The 18,660-nt window shown below is 36.6% G+C and overlaps 4 protein-coding genes across 4 annotated transcripts; 2 read left to right on the forward strand and 2 right to left on the reverse strand.

Moving 5' to 3' along the window:
• Window positions 1–1,888: 1,888 nt before the first annotated feature.
• LOC111791729 (uncharacterized) lies at window positions 1,889–2,574 on the forward strand. The gene has a single exon (XM_023673199.2). It carries the CDS (start codon window positions 1,906–1,908, stop codon window positions 2,572–2,574), a length of 669 nt encoding a protein of 222 aa, XP_023528967.2. The 5' UTR covers window positions 1,889–1,905.
• Window positions 2,575–4,942: 2,368 nt separating this feature from the next.
• Window positions 4,943–12,128, forward strand: LOC111791383 (uncharacterized). The gene is made up of 10 exons (XM_023672694.2): window positions 4,943–5,340; window positions 5,682–5,799; window positions 8,783–9,199; window positions 9,613–9,712; window positions 9,871–9,923; window positions 10,029–10,091; window positions 10,224–10,769; window positions 11,088–11,345; window positions 11,434–11,699; window positions 11,782–12,128. Exons 1-10 carry the CDS (start codon window positions 5,255–5,257, stop codon window positions 11,996–11,998), a joined length of 2,124 nt encoding a protein of 707 aa, XP_023528462.2. The 5' UTR covers window positions 4,943–5,254; the 3' UTR covers window positions 11,999–12,128.
• Window positions 12,129–12,705: 577 nt separating this feature from the next.
• LOC111791049 (3'-5' exonuclease) lies at window positions 12,706–13,545 on the reverse strand. Its single transcript, XM_023672232.2, has one exon. It carries the CDS (start codon window positions 13,489–13,491, stop codon window positions 12,862–12,864), a length of 630 nt encoding a protein of 209 aa, XP_023528000.1. The 5' UTR covers window positions 13,492–13,545; the 3' UTR covers window positions 12,706–12,861.
• Window positions 13,546–14,149: 604 nt separating this feature from the next.
• On the reverse strand, window positions 14,150–18,003 carry LOC111791252 (uncharacterized). The gene is made up of 5 exons (XM_023672521.2): window positions 17,129–18,003; window positions 16,073–16,185; window positions 15,618–15,989; window positions 14,742–15,534; window positions 14,150–14,520 (listed from the first exon to the last, which is right to left on the reverse strand). Exons 1-5 carry the CDS (start codon window positions 17,370–17,372, stop codon window positions 14,450–14,452), a joined length of 1,593 nt encoding a protein of 530 aa, XP_023528289.2. The 5' UTR covers window positions 17,373–18,003; the 3' UTR covers window positions 14,150–14,449.
• Window positions 18,004–18,660: the final 657 nt, after the last annotated feature.

The raw sequence follows: 18,660 nt of genomic DNA on the forward strand, positions 1-18,660 counted from the left end.
TGGATCGTGTGCAATATAAAATTAACTTGAAAAACAGTTAAAAATGTGAGGGATGTGAACACCGTGATCATGTATAGCATTAACAACTGATCGTGTGTAGCGTGAATAGAGTGATCGAGAGTTTTGAAGGAGCACGAGAGACAAATATAGTGAGAATTTAAGCCAAATTGAAATCATTAAATCAAGGAAGCCTTTACAAATATAATTAAAAAACTAATTTCATTCGATTGAACCCATTTTTTTATTTGGACTCGAAAATCAAGTCATCGTCAGTTTTTTAAAAGATATAATCCAATTCAAATCAAAATCTTATCCAATCAAACTCACCGGAACACAATAAGATTAGCACAGAAATATAATTAGTTGGGACGAGAAACTAACTCATTCATTGACTAATTGGTTGGAATTTATAGGTCAAAAACACAATTACAGGTCGTTTTGTTTTGTTTTTTTTTTTTTTCTCTCCCATCTTTTGGTAATAAAATTATATTTTGAAATATAATTCATAATTTTAAGTCCACCGCCGACGTCCATTCTTCCTCCTTTCACCTTCTACTTGTACGGGAAAAAATTCCAAAATAAGAAAAAAAATTATTTTTTGAGTAATTTTTTTTCAAGTTGGATTAATAAAATGAATATGTTCTATTTAAGTAATTAACTTAAATTATAAATGTAGTAATAATTAACCCTCCAAATTTTTAGTTTCTTATCTAAATCACATCTTTAAAATTTATTAATATCTCATTCATTTTTAATTTTTTAATTTTATGTATAATATTCTAAAACAATTTTATTTTAAAATCAAATTCGAAGCTACCTATTAAATAAAATTGGTTAAATTGTTCGATGAAAATTAAGACTTGAAATGGGTGTGACGGTGACATAAACGGTGTGATCGCGTGTAGCAGTCTAAGTCTATAAAAGTATGGGTGTGACAGTGACATAAACGGTGTGATGGCGTGTACCAGTCCAAGTCTATGACTCTCCTCAAAAAATTTAAAACGCGAGAGGGTGGTAATATTTGTAAAAACAATGTTTTATGAATCCGCTCTTTTGAGACCCAACCTTTTCGCTGGCACTAATTCTCCTCTCCAATCGTGGAATTTCACACGGTATATTGTTAGGGTCATTACACGTTTTTAAATTATTATTATTTTTTTTTTAGAAATTTAGCAAAATAATTCATATTTTAAAAAAATGAAAAAGAACTACATTATCTTCGCACAATAATCGAGAGATAATGATGAATAACATAATGAAAGAATGGTTAAACTTTATTCCCTTTATAATTAAAATGAATAGAAAGCCAAATCTCTCACTTTTAATGTGTAGTTACCATATTTACCTCTCTTTTTGTACTTTCCTTATTTACTTTCCAACTCTAATGTCCCTTAACCATTTAATTACCATATCCTCCCATTAACACGCTTCAATTTTAACCCTAAATTTTTTATTTTAACCCTTTACTTATTCAGATTTACTCATTATCTCCATCGACCTAAAGTATAAAGCTCGCGAGTTTTGTACATAAACAACCCTACACCGTATTCTATCGCCACAACTTCAACTCTAAAAACGAAAAAAATAATAATTATAAAAAATTATGTCACGGATATATATAAATTTAAAATTATAAAATATATATAAATTGATAAAATTTGGTGAAAATTTATTTATTTAGGGTTAATTTGTGTATTAACTAAGGTAATTAAAATTGTTTTTTTATATTATTATTATTATTATGACTTACTTTCCATTAATTGGATTTGTACTTAAAAGTCAAAATTAATCTTCTAAAATAGATACCTTTATTAATATCCCAACTCGTTTCCCCTCTATAAATACACTGTAACAGTTAATACTTTGGTCACTCCAAAATCATCTTCTTTACTTAACTTTACGGCCATGGCTTCTTCCGGCAAGTCCGAAGGTTCCGAGGTGGAACTTAACCTGCAACATTCTTTCAAGGTTTTGAAAGCGGAACCCGGCTTCGAAGAAGTCGGGACCGCTATGGGGACGGAGACGAGGACGAAGAGAGAAACCCGGGTTTTTTACTGCAAATTCTGCAGTAGAAAATTCTCAAATCTCCAGGCTTTGGGCGGACATCAAAACGCCCATAAACGAGAAAGAGACATTGCCAAAAGAGAGAAAGCCGCCGCCGCCATGAGCTTCAGAACCACCGCCGCAACTAGTACGGACGCGTTCGATTCCATTGGATCTTTTTACCATCCGTATTATTCGGCAATGGGGATTCAATCTCTGCGAAACAAAGCCCTAGGGTTTCCGATTCGGCCGCAATCGACGATTCGTAAACTGACTCGGCCCCAAGCCGTCGCCCATGGATGCCGGTGGTGGCCTAGAGAACAATACATGGCGGCGGCGGCGGCGGCGCAGCAGTTACATTTTGGAGGTTTATGGCAAGCCGCCAACAATGGCGGAAGAGAGAATTTGGCGGCAACTGAATTGGAATCCATAGCCATGGCGAGTAGAAACGCTTCTTCTTCTTCTTCTTCACAGATTTTTGGAGCCGATCAGTACAATATCCACGGCCTTGATTTGACCCTCAAACTTTAATTTCTTTGTAATTTTACATTTTTTATTTCATTAAATTATTGTTTAAATTCTTGTTAAGAATGAGATAAACAATATAATTGGGAAGGTTTGCTGACGGACATTAGGTTTAAGTTGAATGAAGGCACACATAAAACATTGTTTAATTTAAGGTCAGGATTAAAAGAAACATTGCCGGTATGTGACACATGTGCTGTCCCTCCATTAGACAAATTTATTGTAGATATGGTGGTAGCCTTTGGTTCAGTCATAACAGAAACTTTGGATATTATATGATCTGTAGCTCCACTATCGAGAATCCATGGATTAGAACTCGTAGAGTTAATAGATAATGCAGATAATGCAGATACTGGAAACAAACCTGCAACATTGATGTTATTATCAGAATTACCAAAAGGACGATGATTGAGTGCAGATAAGGCTTGTATAATCTGTTGTAATTGCCCAGAAGAAAAATTTGGGATGGAATTAGGTGACTGTTCTTCTGTATTCAACTGAGAAACATCGGCCATATTTGCAGATGATCGATATCCTCGATTGTTGCGTTGATTGAATCGTACTGCCCTTCTAGAATTATTTTTCTGTTGACATTGATATTCTGTATGTCCCCTTCTATCACAAAATTTACAGTGAAACTTAAGGAATCGACACTCATCAATTGTATGACCACTTTTATTGCAGTGTTCACATGATTTATCCTTCGCGAGTTTTGAATATGTTGTTTTCTTCTGCACTGCTGATGCAATCGAGAAATTCTCAGTAGGTTCAGAAGTTACCTGACGCTGCATCTCTTCTTGTACAAGTAATGAATAGGCTTGCCTCACATTAGGTAATGGAGTCATCATCAATATGTTGGATCTCACCGTTTTATAAGATTCATTGAGTCCCATGAGTAGTTGCATCAACTTGTCTTCTTCGCGTTGATCAATATGTATTTGACGTTGATTACAGGTAAATGGTGTGCGGTATGCTTCCAATTCATCCCAGAGTGCTTTGAGCTTGGTGAAATATACTGACAGTGCCATGGTTCCCTGCGACATCATTCCTATAGACCTTTGTATCTGAAAAATTGCTGGACCATTCTTTTGTGAGAATTGATCGTGAAGATCAACCCACACTTGACGAGCTGTCTTGGCGTAAATAATACCCTCAGCGATATCTGCTTCAACTGAATGAGTTAACCAAGATATTATCATACTGTTGCATTGATTCCATAGTTCAAATTCGATTGAATTTGCATCTTGAGACGGTTCTTCAATTGTGCCATCAATGAAGCCAATTTTCTTTTTGGCAATGAGAGCATGCATAACTGATTTACTCCAGAATTGATAATTTGTTCCATTTAATTTGATTGGAACAAGTGAATATCCTGGCTGATCAGAATGGTGAATATAATAAGGATGTGTTGAATCAACATCCGAATTTTTGAAGCTGTATTTGGCTGATTCCGCCATAGAGAAAATTTTGATATTTAAAAATACCAAGATCTATGCTCTGATACCATGTTAAGAATGAGATAGAAAATATAATTGGGAAGGTGTGTATTATCATTGATATTGATATCCTTTAAATAGGATACAAACTAGTACAAATGAGGAAAATATAAAATAATTAAATACCAGAATAAAATAAAATATACTATAAATCAAATCATAAATAAAGAATATTATGATATAATATCTAGAGTATATATTATTTATAGAATATATCTCAGTTATTATATCATAATATTCTTTATTTATGATTTGATTTATAGTATATTTTATTTTATTCTGGTATTTAATTATTTTATATTTTCCTCATTTGTACTAGTTTGTATCCTATTTAAAGGATATCAATATCAATGATAATACACACCTTCCCAATTATATTTTCTATCTCATTCTTAACAATTCTATAGATACAATTTTATTATTATAAATTACATAAAAATTACATTAATTTGTGTTCTTCACTCCTGGGTTTTATTTATTTAATTCAAATTATCCTAAATTATTTAAATTTATTTTATTACAGAAAAACATTATTTTTAATATTAACCAATAATAACTAATGCAAATAAAATTACACCAGAATATTAATATAACATTAATTTTATATTAATAAATAACTATTAACTAAATTAACAAACTTATATATATATATATATATATATATATATATTTTTAAAGGATATCTTTTTTAGAATTTTAAATTAAGAGATTTATAATTTAAATGTTATGTGAGATTTATTTTTAATATAATTCTCAATTTTTACTTACAAATTTAATTTTATAAATGAATAAAAAAGAGAGAGCGGGCCCCACACCCGAGGCTTTCCTTGTTTAAGCATGCACCATATTCCCTAGGCGATCCCAAAAGATCACGTCCTTCCTTATTTGCGATCTCGTTCTTCCCCAAAAGGCGCTCCCGCCAATTTCGTACTAGAATCTTCCCTTCCCTGGATTCTTGTGAAATTTCCTGAAATTCTGCTTCCATCAACGAAGAAAGTAGAGAAGGAACTGCTTCAGGTGTGTGTTTCAACTCTCTTTCCGTTTCCTTTCTATGGAATTTCACTCGCAATTGATTCTTCCGTTATTGGAACTCCATCGGAAGTGATCGGATTGTGTCGAAGGTTCTTCCTTAGTTTTCTGTGTTGTTCTTGCTCTGTTTTTGTAGCTTTTTTTTATTTTTATTTTGTGTAATGAAGAAGAAACGTAGCCTGGCCACTGCGACGGATTGGAAGGCGGAAATCAAGAATGCGACTAGACAGGAAGCTGTACGTTCAATGTAATCTCTCCAAAACTTTATCGATCATAAACTGTTCTGATTTGTTTATCGTTTGCGTTCGAGATTGATTTAGGAGACTGACGGAGAATTCGTATTGGCTTCGTGCAATAATGTACAGATTAGTTGAATTTAATTCGGTTGTTGCTGATTGATGTTGATTACTGTGTTTAATTAGCTGCATTTATTGTTTTGCTGAACTGAACTAGCTGCCTTTTCTGATTCCATTGTTGACTTGAAAATTTAAGGCATTGCTTGAGTTTCTCTTTGCCGTCTCATATTCTGTTGGTTTTTTTTTAATAACAAAGCATATGAATTTTATTGAAAACAGTATGGTCTTGCAGATACGCGATGTTGAAGGAAGGAGTGTCTTCTCATTATCCTAATGGCATGAGTTCGGAAAGAATTGCTAACCTTGCGATAGAATATGAGAAGAGGTTCTTTAAGAACGCAAAAACAGAGGTACATTAGTAAACTTTCTATGATTTCAGATATGAAACTGTTATTTTCCAGTTCTGACTTTTGGGATGCATTTGTGCTGTAATATGCTTGTTCGGATCATGATGAGTATTTATAGTAAAAGATATATATGGTATTGGTAGAGATATATGTGTACATATTTAGTAAATATTTGGTATATTATATTTATTAAGGGACTCAATCTGCTAAAACTATATTTAGTAAATTGAAACAGTGTTTTCAAAAGGTATTAAACTATATTTAGTAAATTGAAACAGTGGGTTGTTGTGGGGTCCTAATACTTGTATCAGAGCTAGTCAAGTGTGTTGTTGTGTGGTCCTAACTACTGGTATCAGAGCTAGGCGAGATTCACCCTGATCTGTGAAAATGAAAAGTTTAAAGATTGGAATTGAAAAGTTTGATGAATCCTATTTTAGTTTCTGGAAGATGCAAGCTTGAAGATTATCTATATCAAAAAGATCTTCACGAACCCCTATTGGGGGTGAAGTCGGATACCATTACCACGGAGCAGTGGAAGCTCAAAGATCGACAGGCCTTAGGGTTGATCCGGTTGACATTGTCCAGAAACATGGCGTTCAACATCATCAAGGAGGACAACGTCAGATCTGTTAAAGGTGCTGTCGAATATGTATGAAAAATCGTCGGCTATGAACAAGGTGTATTTGATGCGGAGATTGTTTAATCTACAAATGTCTGAAGGTGGATCTGTTGCTAGTCGTATACATGAATTCAATATGATTGTAAGTCAATTGAGTTCGGTGGACATTAATTTCGAATATAAAATTAAAGCATTGATTTTGATGTATTTTTACCCGAGTCGTGGGATACCGTTGTTGTCACGATCAGCAGTTCTTGATGATTTGAGAAACTGAAGTTCGATGAAATCCGAGATGTAGTTCTCAGCGAAATAATTCGCAAACTAGAAACTGGAGATTCATCTGGTAGTGTTCTTAGTATCAACCAAAGGGGAAGAAGTAAATCAAAGGGCTCAAACAAAGGTCGATCAAAATCAAAGAACCGTAAAAAAATTTCAAACAGATCAAATGTAACGTGTTGGAGTTGTGGAGAAAAAGGTCACTTTCGGACATATTGTACGAGATCAAAGAAAAAAACAGAATTACAAATCAGAAGATGATGATTCTAGAAATTTCCCAGAAGACATTGGGATGCTCTAATCTTCAGCGTGGGCAGTCTGATTGAATTCTAGATTTTGGATTCAAGTGCATCCTTTCATTCATCTTCAAACAAAGAGTTGTTTTCAAATTTCAAGTCTGGAAGTTTCGAGGTGTATCTTGTCAACAACAAAAATTTAGAGATTGAAGGAAAACGGGATGTCTGCATAAAAAAAATTCAGCAGAAAATAAGTGGATATTAAAGGATGTCAGATATATTCCTGGTCTCAAGGAAAAGAGTTCGTGGAAGATTGTGAAGTGTGCTTTGGTGGTAGCACGTGACACAAAATCTGAAATCTTATACACCACCGCAGGGTGTATGAACATGGCTGTTGTTGCTGAGAGTTCTTCAAATTCAAGTCTATGGCACAATAGACTTGGACATATGAGCGTTAAAGGAATGAAGATGCTGGCTACGAAAGGAGTTTTGGAAGGGGTCTGGAATCTGTTGATATGAGTTCTTGTGAGAACTGCGTTATGAGCAAACAGAAATGAGTTAGCTTCACAAAGATTACCAGATAATTGAAGAAAGTGCAATTGGAAATGGTCCATACAGACGTTTGGAGACCATCTCCAGTTCCAATAGAGGGTTGTCAGTACTTGTAGAGTTCAAGTTGCCAAAAGAAGTATGGACAGGAAAAGAGATGATGTGAAAATAGTTGAAGCTGGAAAGGAGATGATATGGATGACAGACTATCTAGAAAAATTGAGCAAGAAGTAGCATGAGAAGATTCTTTGTACAGAATGTCATACAGTTGGTGAGGAACCCGGTCTATCATTCAAAAACAAAACACCCATATCATTTTACTCGTAGGTTAGTGAAAGATGGTGATGTGTTCGGAGAAAATAGAGGGTGCAAAGAATCTAACAAACATGTTGACAAAATGTGTTAGGTTGGAACATTGAGGTTGTGCACAGCCTCAATTGGTGTGGTGTAGTGAAGGTTGAGAATGAAATTTTTGTTGACTAGATGAGTCTTCCAGTCGGAGAATTGTTGGGATATGGAGCTGAACGGTTGGGATATGGAGGTTGATGACTATTTATAGCAAATTGGTAGAAATATATAGAGGAGATATTTGATAAAGATTTTGTGAGTTGGAGAATGGTGGGATATGGAGCTTGATGACTATTTTTAGTAAAATATTTGATAGATATATATGGTAGATATTTCGTAAAGATTTGATAGAGATATGCAAATTGGTAGAAATATATAGGGTAGATATTTGATAAAGATTTGGTGAGTTGGAGAATGGTCGGATATGGAGCTTGATGACTATTTATAGTAAAATATCTGATAGAGATATATATTGTAGATATTTCGTAAAGATTTGATAGAGATATATACGTAAATATTTCGTAAAGATTTGATAGAGATATATATGGTAAATACTTCGTAAAAATTTGGTAGAGATATATATATGTAAATATTTCGTAAAGATTTGGTAGAGATATACGGTAGATATTTCATAAAGATTTAGTAGAAGTATATATGATAGATATTTCGTAAAGATTTGATAGAGATATATTTTATCGTAGTTAAATCGGTTAAACCTATAGTCAGTAAACCAAAACCATATATACATGATTAGTGAGTGCTTCTTGGTCCGTACTTCAAAAGGTACTTTCTTCCCCCTCTCTATTCTATTTTGTACATATCCGAAGTCATCAATCCCTTGCATCTTTTTCTTTTGTGTTATTTGTGTTCATCTTTATTGAGTGTGTGCATTGTTGTGGGATCCTAACCCTTCTAAGTTCTTAATTTGCAACATAAGTAATCGGTCTATGCCTCTCAGGAAGCATATTTGAATGCTGTAACCGGCAAGATGAGTAGGAGTGAAAATCGCCATGAAAGCGCAAGCAGTCGAGTTCGTCCTGCATTTGTAATCCAGCCTCCGCCACAGATGAGTAATCAGCCACACCAACGGGCAGTGCCTAATCCGCTATATCAACAACCAGCAGTCCTTAATTCACTTCCGCAGCAACATACTCAGCAGTTAAGGCCAAAGCCACATGGACAGCTACAGAGACAAAAACTGAATGTCAGACAGACACATCAGCAAATTGGGATGCACAATCAAAGCTTTGTTAGTCCACAGAAAGCACTAAATTCACCATGCGGACCACAGGGTTTAGTGAGTCCAATATTCACACAAAATCCAAATGTGTTGAACTTGCAGCCAAATGAGAATTTGACTACCCAAGTAAAAGAGGTATTTGGTTCTGTTTATAATTAAATATTGGTTATGTCTAGGTGTGTAAATACGTAATTTGTTTGTGTATATGTCGTTAAAATACCATCACTCGCCGGTCAAATCCAATAATTATATGAGCCCATTGTATGTTTATGTTAGGAAAATGATTTAGAAATGGTAGGAATAAAGATACATAGATATTTCAGAAAAATGATTTAGAAATTTTAGGAATAAAGATACATAAATACCCAGTTATCATCCCAAGAAATACAGAGCATAGAGTGCAGTAGAACCTAGAGTGTCTTGTATTCTCTTCTCAATTAGTCCTAATAAAGAGTGCGAGTCTTTTCCACTTAGAGTTGTGTTGAACATATATATATATATATAGATATATATATTTTGCGATCTGAAAGTCAAGCTGTTGTGTACAGGGTGTGATTGGTGAAGCTTTTTGGGCCTCAAAAGTCTCACATCAACAACGTCCTGCGATAGAGCAGCAAAAGCAACACCAGTCCATGGGAGCTTCAGCAGGTAAGTTTAAGTTTTTAAAGAGTTCCTATTCTAAAACAACACCATAGTTCTTAATGTTCTTTCTTTTGATGGTTCCTCAACTTAAATGACTTGTATCTTTAGAAACATGGAGCTTCAATCTACAATGTTCTGTGCTTATCTTTCATGTTGTTGCACAGTTCCAAATGGAGTTCCAAATTCAGAAAATTGGCGTGATCTTGCATTTGCTGAGGTATTTTTTTATTATATTAATTCATGGAAGCTTTCTGGATGTTAGGATGTGAGTTTTGTATGTCAATTTGAACGAAGTGCTAAGCCGCTTTTTTTGTTCTTGCAGATGGAGCAGCTCAAGAAGATATGCGTGCCTCTTTTCAAGAAGATGTGTCAACAGTATATGCAGGTACTAAACAGATTTCAAATAAAGACAGATATTAATTGATCTTCATCAGACTTTCATCCTTATTTGATCCACTTTTTGTGCTACCCTCCGTGTATTCTGGTCATATTTCTTGACGGATCTTACTTCTTGTAGGCAGCACAAACAGGGAATATCCAGCACCACCTGGTTTCACTGCAAAAAATGATACGATTTTTGCAATTGCCAAGGGATAGAATCATCTTAACTCACACTAAAGAGGAGTTTTATGGATGTTTGCTAACAATTGTGAAAACTCTGAAATTTTTTGAGAATTGTCATATGAATCTTGCTAATAAGCAGCATTCCCTACGTGGGCAGCCCGGCCTCGGTGGATCTCGCATAAACCCAGTTCAGCAAAGTGATAATGTGAAACTCCATTTTCAACCAGTGAACTGGGCTGCAAATGTCTCTCCTGGTAGTTATTCATCTATAGCGCCACCACGACAAAAAGGTTCATTAAGGTCAGAAGCAGATTGGGTTCAGGATAATCTGTCGCAGAATAGCCAACATTCAGTAAACATCAAGCCAGAAATTGAACTCCAGTCTCATAACATCAGAAGCTCTAGCGCAACTACCTCTCCGCTCCCAGAACCTGCTAATCTCGGAAGCAATAGGCAATTGTCAACAGCAACGGAGCCTCAAAGTCGCTTACTTAAAGCGGTAAGTCTATGTTGTGTACAAGAATAGCATTTGTTAGAAATCACGACTCTCCACAATAGTATGATATTGTCCACTTTGAGTATAAGCTCTCATGGTTTTGCTTTGGGCTTACCCAAAAGGCCTCGTACCAATGGAGATGTATTTCTTACTTATAAACTCATGATCATTCCCTAAATTAGCGAATGTGGGACTCCCTCCCAACAATCCTCAACAGCATTTGCATGATCTAATGGATTAGCATAGGATGATCTTTTTTTTCTTCTTTTTTCCCTTGTGCTCTTCCTATTAGCTGATTATGAGATAGTACAAATTTTGCAGGTTGAGTCTGTGTCAAATGAAGCATTGAGAGAGGCAGTATTGGAAATAAGTTCAGTTGTAAATATGAACGACTCTATAACAGAACCATGGTGTCACTCAAAGGCCACTCATTTAATGTCGTACGACCGACGTGGTTCCTCAAATAGTCTGAAGCGCAAAATAAACGCAACGACCTTAAACGACATGCCATCGCCTTGCAGTGATGCTGCTCAGTCTGCACCAACAGTTATATCAAAAAGAACTAAGCTCAAGAAACTGGTATACATCATATCTATATAGTCTGATTGAAACTGATATTTCTGCCCAGTTATTAATTTTCCTTTTTTGTGTGCTTAAAATTTTGCAGTCCGGTTATGCCTTATTAGAAGAAATGAGAAACATAAACAAGCAGTTCATCGAAACAGTCTTGGAATTAGATTTGGACGAAAATCTCAATGCACGATTAGCCAATGCAGGCACTGTTCTTCGATGCTCATATCGCGCTGTAACTGATAGTAAAAATTCAGAAGCTCACCCTGTTAAGCTGCCAGTGCTGTCTGTGAAGCTACTTGTGCCTCTTGATTATCCAGAGGACTACCCTGTATTTCTAAGCAAGCTTAACACAGACTGCGGGTAAGACTGATAAGGCATAATGAGTTTTAAATGACCCTTGTTTTCTTGTACCTATTCCTTACTTTCTTGCATATGGTGATAGCAATGTGGACGAACAATTTAGAGAGCTGTCGAACGAAGCAACGTCGAGGCTACGCGCATTCCTTCGCACTGTCCCGGAATGCTTGTCTCTTGAAGAATATGCAAGGGCGTGGAATGAATGTGCCCGCTCTGTGGTATCTGAGTATGCTCAACGTGCTGGTGGGGGATGCTTCAGTGCTCGATATGGGACTTGGGAGGACAGCATCAGCACAAACTAACCTCTAATACTCTTCATAGTTCATTTGTTATAAATTTTCTTCATTTTTTTTGTTAATATCACTAATCCTTATTGGAAAATTGGGTCAGAACGAAAAATTCCTTAAGGATATTCATATTTAAGCATTCATAAGTTATTAATATTCGATTTTTTTTTAAATATCTATATTATTTTCGAGTTCAAATAATAATTACTTTTTAATTTGAATGTATATTAATAATTTTAATTATACATACACAAACATTTATATATATATATATATATATAGTTATTTTTTTTTTTTATTAAAATGGAACTTCAAAATCTTTTTTAGTACAATTAATGGGTGTAAAAATTTGAATTTTTCACTTCCAAATAAAAAATTAAATGATAATTTCACTTCACTTTTTAAAGTTTTAAGGGGATGATTGAAAGATTCTAAACCAAATTTGAAGAGGCAGAGGGAAGGAGAAGAAAATAAAAGAAAAAAAGAAGTGGCGGCGGCGGCGGCAGCGGCGCCGACGGTGGTGTCAGCCATAGATAGAGGACGAAGCAGGTTCGGAGGAAGGAGAATATAGGGAAAGAGGGAGAAATTGTTTTAATCCTTGAGCAGATTAACCAAACTCCATAGCCACTTTGCAGCTCTGCATCGGCCACCGCTGCCCTCCACGGCCAGAAAATGCCGCCGGTCTTTGATCCATGGGAATAAATTTGTAACACAATTTCAACTATTCTAAATTTGAGATCCAACTTTTTAATCTTTTTCCTTCAAATCTGCAATGATTTGATTTGCAATATTAGAAAACAGTGATTGCTTACATGATCGCTAACCTCAAACATAGTTCATCGCAAGAACCCTAACAAAGAATCCTCAAATTTCGTTCTTCAACTGGATGATGCTTGCAAATGCCTTCCAATCTCATACGAAATAAACGCATCAAAACAAGCATACTTAATCTGATTATGAGTAAGCCATTCTTGATCCCACCTACTCAACGTGACGCCCCTCGGCTTACGAATCTCTTTCCCCAAAATCTCTTTCGCCAGACTCTTCAATCCCGCATTCTTCAATTCTCTTCTTCCCGTAACGCTCTCAGCCAAATTCCTCAGATCCACCGTCTTCCTCACTTTCAATCCGTAGTCACAGTTCAGTTTTTCAGCGTCCCCCTCGATTCCGACTCCTACAAAACTGATGGATTCGTTTTCCAGAAACTCATACAGAGATTTAGGGAATTCAGGTGCGTAAATCAGTTGCACAATCAGGCATCGGCGGCCGGTGCAGAGTTGTAACGTGGCCACGGGGTTCTCGTAGGAGCGAATGTTAGGGCGCCACTCGATGTCGAGGCCGACGATGAGAGGGGAAGTTTGAGTGTTGAGGGTTTCTGAAATCCAATCGTCTACCATGAGTGGTGAAATGGTGAGCAAAGTGAGAATCGGCTCATCGGAGTCGAAAGTAACGTCGAAGTAATTGTGGGAACCGGAGGGATCTTCACGGTCAACGATGGTGAGCGCCATGGCAATCAGGAAAGAACTCCAACGAGAACAACAAGCAGGTCAAGAAAGTCCTCGACTCACAAGAGAGCTTTATATAGAAATTCCCTAATCTTTTTCTTTGACCAAAATACCCTTCAAATTTTCAAAAACTATTCCCTCCTCTTTTTCCATTACAGAATCATGAAACATTTAAATTCTTGCCAAATTTTTTTTTTAAAAAAAATATTATTATTATTTATTTCGATTTTAAAAACAAATTTAATTTACAAAAACGAAAAATATTAGAAAAATATCAAATAATTATCCAAAAAAATAATTTACGGGACGAACATTGCCAAACAATCAAAGAGACAAGATGAACGTTTTCACAAAAATCATTTACATAATGAACATTGCTAAAGGATCAAAGAGGTGAGACAAGACGAACGTTGACAAATAAAAATCATTTACAGGATGAACGTTGCAAAAGGATCAAAGAAACAGACAACGTGAGACGGGATGAACGTTGACAAAAAAAAATCATTTACAAGATCATCATTGCCAAAGGATCAAAGAAACAGACGATGTGAGACAAGATGAACGTTGACACAGGATGAACGTTGCAAAAGGATCAAAGAGACAGACAATATGAGACGGTGATATTAAAATTAAAAAAACGTCACGTGCTAATATATGAGGGTTTTTGTGGGGTGAAAAATTGTAATTGGTTGATTAAGAAGTTGAGAACAAGATCCATTTGCTGATTTCTTCTCTACTTTACATTTTCTGCAGAAGAAAAACAACACAAGGCCTGCCACCTCTGTGACTTTGACCTGGAAAAATGCATCTCCTAACTTGCTTCATCTCATATTTACATTAATATCAACTCTAGCAGGAGCACGCCTTTGCGTCGGGGTCTCGCTATCGCTATCACAACTCTGATATCAATTACGAGTCCTGTTGTTACCCAGAAGTACGCATGTAGGTTCTATCTCCTTGGTTATACATGCCATACAACAAGAAACAGCGCGAGTGTCCATCGAATTGTATGAACACGAACACCTACAGAAACTGCAAATCAACATGTCGGATTACAACACGATCAGTCTGGCTTATAAACTTAATTTTCAAAAACTACAAACTCCCTAACCAGTCTGGCTTCTTCGCCTATCTGAATCCGTTAACGACGGATGCTGAATCCCTTCCATTACACGTAGGTATATTCGAACCATTACTAATAGTTTCTTGATGAAGCTATGAAACAATGTGAGAATGAAGGATGGCATACTCACAAGAAAATTGTGGTGGCAAGACTGAAGGGGCACTTCTGTCGCCTTTTTCTGGAGGCTGTACATTAGATAGAGCTACCCCTGGCAGTGGACTTGAAGCAGATATGGAAACCGTGACCGATGCTGGCAGGCCTACTCGTAAGTATGGCGACGATGGAGGGCTGCTTGGAGACGGAATAGAGCCTAAATGAGATCGTTTTCTGACTTTTGTTGACAACCCTTTATATCCATATCGAAAACCAGGTGGAGTTGCTTTGTAGTTACGTTTCTTTGAAGCTGGACTTTCCACTGGGGATGAACCAGCTTCAGGAGCGGATGAGATCCCATTTTTCGGTGCATGTTTGTGCTCCTCTGTTACAGGACTCGGTGAATATGCAGTGTCCTGGTGGTGGTGTTGGTGGTGGTGATGGTGATGGTGATGGTGGTGGTGGTGGTGGTGGTGATGGTGGTGGTGGTGGTGGTGGTGTTGATGGTGGTGGTGGTGGTGGTGGTGGTGGTGGTGGTGGTGGTGGTGGTGGGGGTGAGGATGAGGCAGAGGAGCAGGTGAAGGTGACCGTGCTTGACCGCCACTAAGAGAGTGGTTTAGGACCGACGAAAGACGCACCTGCTTGACCTTGCCAAAAACAGTGTTGTTCAGGCCAAGATTTCCTGAATGAGAATTCGTGATGGTTTGAGCCAACTGTTTGAGTCTTTGATTCGACGAATTCGTCCCAATAGCCATCAGAACAGACGACTGAACAATAGTAGGAGCCTGCATTGTCGAACCTCGTTCGTTCGATAGGCTAACATATAAATTCTGCATCATACAAAACGCTGTCAGTGAAATCTATACAGCTAAAAACAATATCCATCAGAAGATAGTAAGGAAGACAGCCAAACCTCATAACGAGATAGACGTAATCCCGACCTCAGCTGGCTGGTAAGATCATCGAAATTCACTTGAATTTGAAAGATAGAATAATTCAACGTAAAATTGAAATAGATCTGTGCTGTCTGCAGAAGAAATGCACTCTGAGGAGGAATAATAGTTATCCCACCAGGAAATTTCAACACCTCGAACAACGAAGTATTGCCGAATAACGATGCGTTCAATCGGAGAGGAGGATCATTTATAACCAATGTTTCAAACGTTTCCTTGATTAAACTTTGAGAAGTTGGGGGAATTTTTGAATACTTAGCATCAGGATCTACGGAGAAAATGATATCTGTTACGTTCGATCCGCCTAATGATTGTAGCGAGAGGACAGCCACCTGATTCACAGAGAGTATCAGATCAAACGACCGAAAACGTGACTAATCAAGCTATAGATGAATCGAGAAACTGGATTGAATACCTTGACAAAAGGAACAGGAATTTCTCCAAAAATGTTATCTTCAAGCTCAAAAATATGGTTTTTCAGAAAAGGAACTGGCTTCCGAGCACGAAAACACGCTACTATTTCATGATCTGGAAACGGGATAGAATCATATAACTTCAGTGAAACGATTATATAATATACGAAAGGGATTGCTAGCATGATATGATAGCGTTACAATAATTCAACCAAGACGAACTGATATCGATAAAATCCATTAAAACTTCACAATTTCTAACACAAAGTTCACCACAATCAAACAAATCTAGACACACCCAACAAGCAAATGGAGTACTCATTGAGTTTATAAGATATCACCCAACTTCTAAACCCATCTGATTACGACGCAATTAATTTCAGTTAAGTTATACGATCATATCGTTTATATGTATCGCTCTTTCAAATTCCAATGTACAAAAGTAGAGCGATCCGTTTAAAACCAGAGCACTATGAGCTTTTAGGCAGTACATTTCATGCATCAATGGGTGTAAACATGTCGAGTTTGTATACCGAGAGAAAAAAAACGAACAATCAAGCTCATAAAGTCTTCGGATAACCAAAAGAGTTCTTCAATATAACACAAAACTACTAACATTATCGAAATGGAAAATTTTAATGCATATGAACAGCAACTTGATGAACAGAATTCACATGAATCCAGGGAAACTAAATGTATACATGGAAAAGTGAGTCAGTTTTCATCATAAACTTCTCATTTAATCGATCAAATCTTCCACAATCAATCAAAAGTGAGTTTCATTACTCGCAATCCCATCGAATCCAGCAAAACAAGACTATAATTCTTCCACAAGGAGCTATCTAAACACAAGAACAGCTACAAACATTCAAAAATCCATAACATTCTACTCTTCAAAACAATCAAAGTTGATATCAACAGCCAACAAAAAGGGGATGATAATCTGATATCACCAGCCAACACCCACCAACATGATTCTAGGTCTACAAACACTCAAAACCCAGGAAGCCTGAACAGGAAAATCATGAAAGAAAAAGAAAATTGACGAAGGATCCGACCTCTATAAGTAGAATCAGCCGCCTGATCCGGCCAATCTCCGTATGAAAGGAACGGCGGCAGCCAAAAAAGAGCAGAAAGAAACACAGCCGCCGACAGTAACAGGAAGAAGACACATCTCACAGCAATCAGTCTACGAATCGCAAAGCACCCACCGCCGCCACATCTACTCTGTACAGTCCAATCAGAAAGCTCAGAGGAGCTCACTCCAACCGGCAGCGGCTGTTCTTCCTCGCTCTTTCCCATGGAGGCAATGCATGAGAAGTGGGTTAACAACCGCCATTGCCACCTCCCTCAATCGGGTCCAAATTATCTCCCCCCATTACAGCTCAAACTCAAAGCAAATCGATCCCAGAACCACAAAAGCTCAAAATCTCACCTCGTGGAGCTTCTCCACCGCAAACCCAGAACCCAAATTCAAAAAGAAAATCTAGGGTTCGAGAGAGAGAGAGAGAGAGAGAGAAATTGGGGGCGATTCGGTCTGATTTAACTGGCGCAACAACTACAAATGACAGCCACAGTCTTGGAAGTAAATGTGGATATAGAGAGGGGGGTTTATTACTCATCCATCAACCATCCATCTATCCGTTTTCTTCACCAAAATTTATAAATCGAAAGGGAAAATGGGGGAAAATGGAAGAAGATGACAAGACAGTAGAAGGGGAAAAGGTAAGAAATGGAAGAAGAAGCGCCAAAAACAGAGAAATGTGGGAACAATGAAATTGAAAAAGGGAATTGATGGCACTAATTGCGCACTTAAATGAAGAGCCGTGGAAGATGGGTTATGCCCATTTCATCACTTCCACTTCCGATCCTAATTCAAAATATAATAATAACAAAATCAGTGAGGGATTCATTTCAGTGTGTTCATCAAGAAACCGAGGCACATGAACCCTTCCACAATAATCATTGTTTTTCCCATTACAATTTTTTTTTATGGATAATTTTAATTTTTCTCTTTTATCCGTTTTATATTGCACACGTGTGATCTTCTCAGCAAAGTTATCTATTTTTTTTTTATTTTATTTTATATATTTGTTTTTATGGTTTCCTTATTTACTCGAATTTAGATAAAAGAATTGTGGTGTGGGAATTTTTAATATATATATATATATATATATATTTTTTTTTTTTTTTTTTTTTTTAAACAAAATTTATATTTACCATTTTTAAAAATTGTTGTTAGGGTTTTTCCGAGCAGGTTCGATATTTGAAATCTAACCTTTTAAGGTCGGAAATAGGTCGGAAATATGGGTTAGTCAGTCATAACTTGGCTACAATGGTACGATATTGTCAACTAATATGATATTGTCCACTTTGAGCATAAGCTTTCATGGCTTTGCTCTAGGCTTTCCCAAAAGGCCTAACACCAGTCTCTACAATGGTATGAATTATAAACCCATGAGCATTCCCTAGATTAGCCGATGTGGGACTTTCATCATCCAACACCTCCTCTCGAACAAAGTACGTCTCCTCTTAATCGAGGCTCGACTCCTTTTTTTCTTTTGGAGTCTTAGTCATTTTTTACTATGCT

The sequence above is a fragment of the Cucurbita pepo genome, chromosome 3 (assembly GCF_057944985.1).
Source record: "Cucurbita pepo subsp. pepo isolate OVF chromosome 3, ASM5794498v1, whole genome shotgun sequence".
Lineage (NCBI taxonomy): Eukaryota > Viridiplantae > Streptophyta > Magnoliopsida > Cucurbitales > Cucurbitaceae > Cucurbita > Cucurbita pepo.

Bases quoted from the DNA above. Each gene is read 5' to 3' on its own strand.
- LOC111791729 (XM_023673199.2), top strand. From the start codon at position 1,906: ATGGCTTCTTCCGGCAAGTCCGAAGGTTCCGAGGTGGAACTTAACCTG.
- LOC111791383 (XM_023672694.2), top strand. From the start codon at position 5,255: ATGAAGAAGAAACGTAGCCTGGCCACTGCGACGGATTGGAAGGCGGAA. The intron at 9,713-9,870 runs GTAAGTTTAAGT...GTTGTTGCACAG, and splicing joins GTCCATGGGAGCTTCAGCAG to TTCCAAATGGAGTTCCAAAT. The intron at 11,700-11,781 runs GTAAGACTGATA...ATATGGTGATAG, and splicing joins AAGCTTAACACAGACTGCGG to CAATGTGGACGAACAATTTA.
- LOC111791049 (XM_023672232.2), bottom strand. From the start codon at position 13,491: ATGGCGCTCACCATCGTTGACCGTGAAGATCCCTCCGGTTCCCACAAT.
- LOC111791252 (XM_023672521.2), bottom strand. From the start codon at position 17,372: ATGGGAAAGAGCGAGGAAGAACAGCCGCTGCCGGTTGGAGTGAGCTCC. The intron at 16,186-17,128 runs GTCGGATCCTTC...TCCCGTTTCCAG, and splicing joins GGCTGATTCTACTTATAGAG to ATCATGAAATAGTAGCGTGT. The intron at 15,535-15,617 runs GTTTGGCTGTCT...TGTATGATGCAG, and splicing joins TACGTCTATCTCGTTATGAG to AATTTATATGTTAGCCTATC.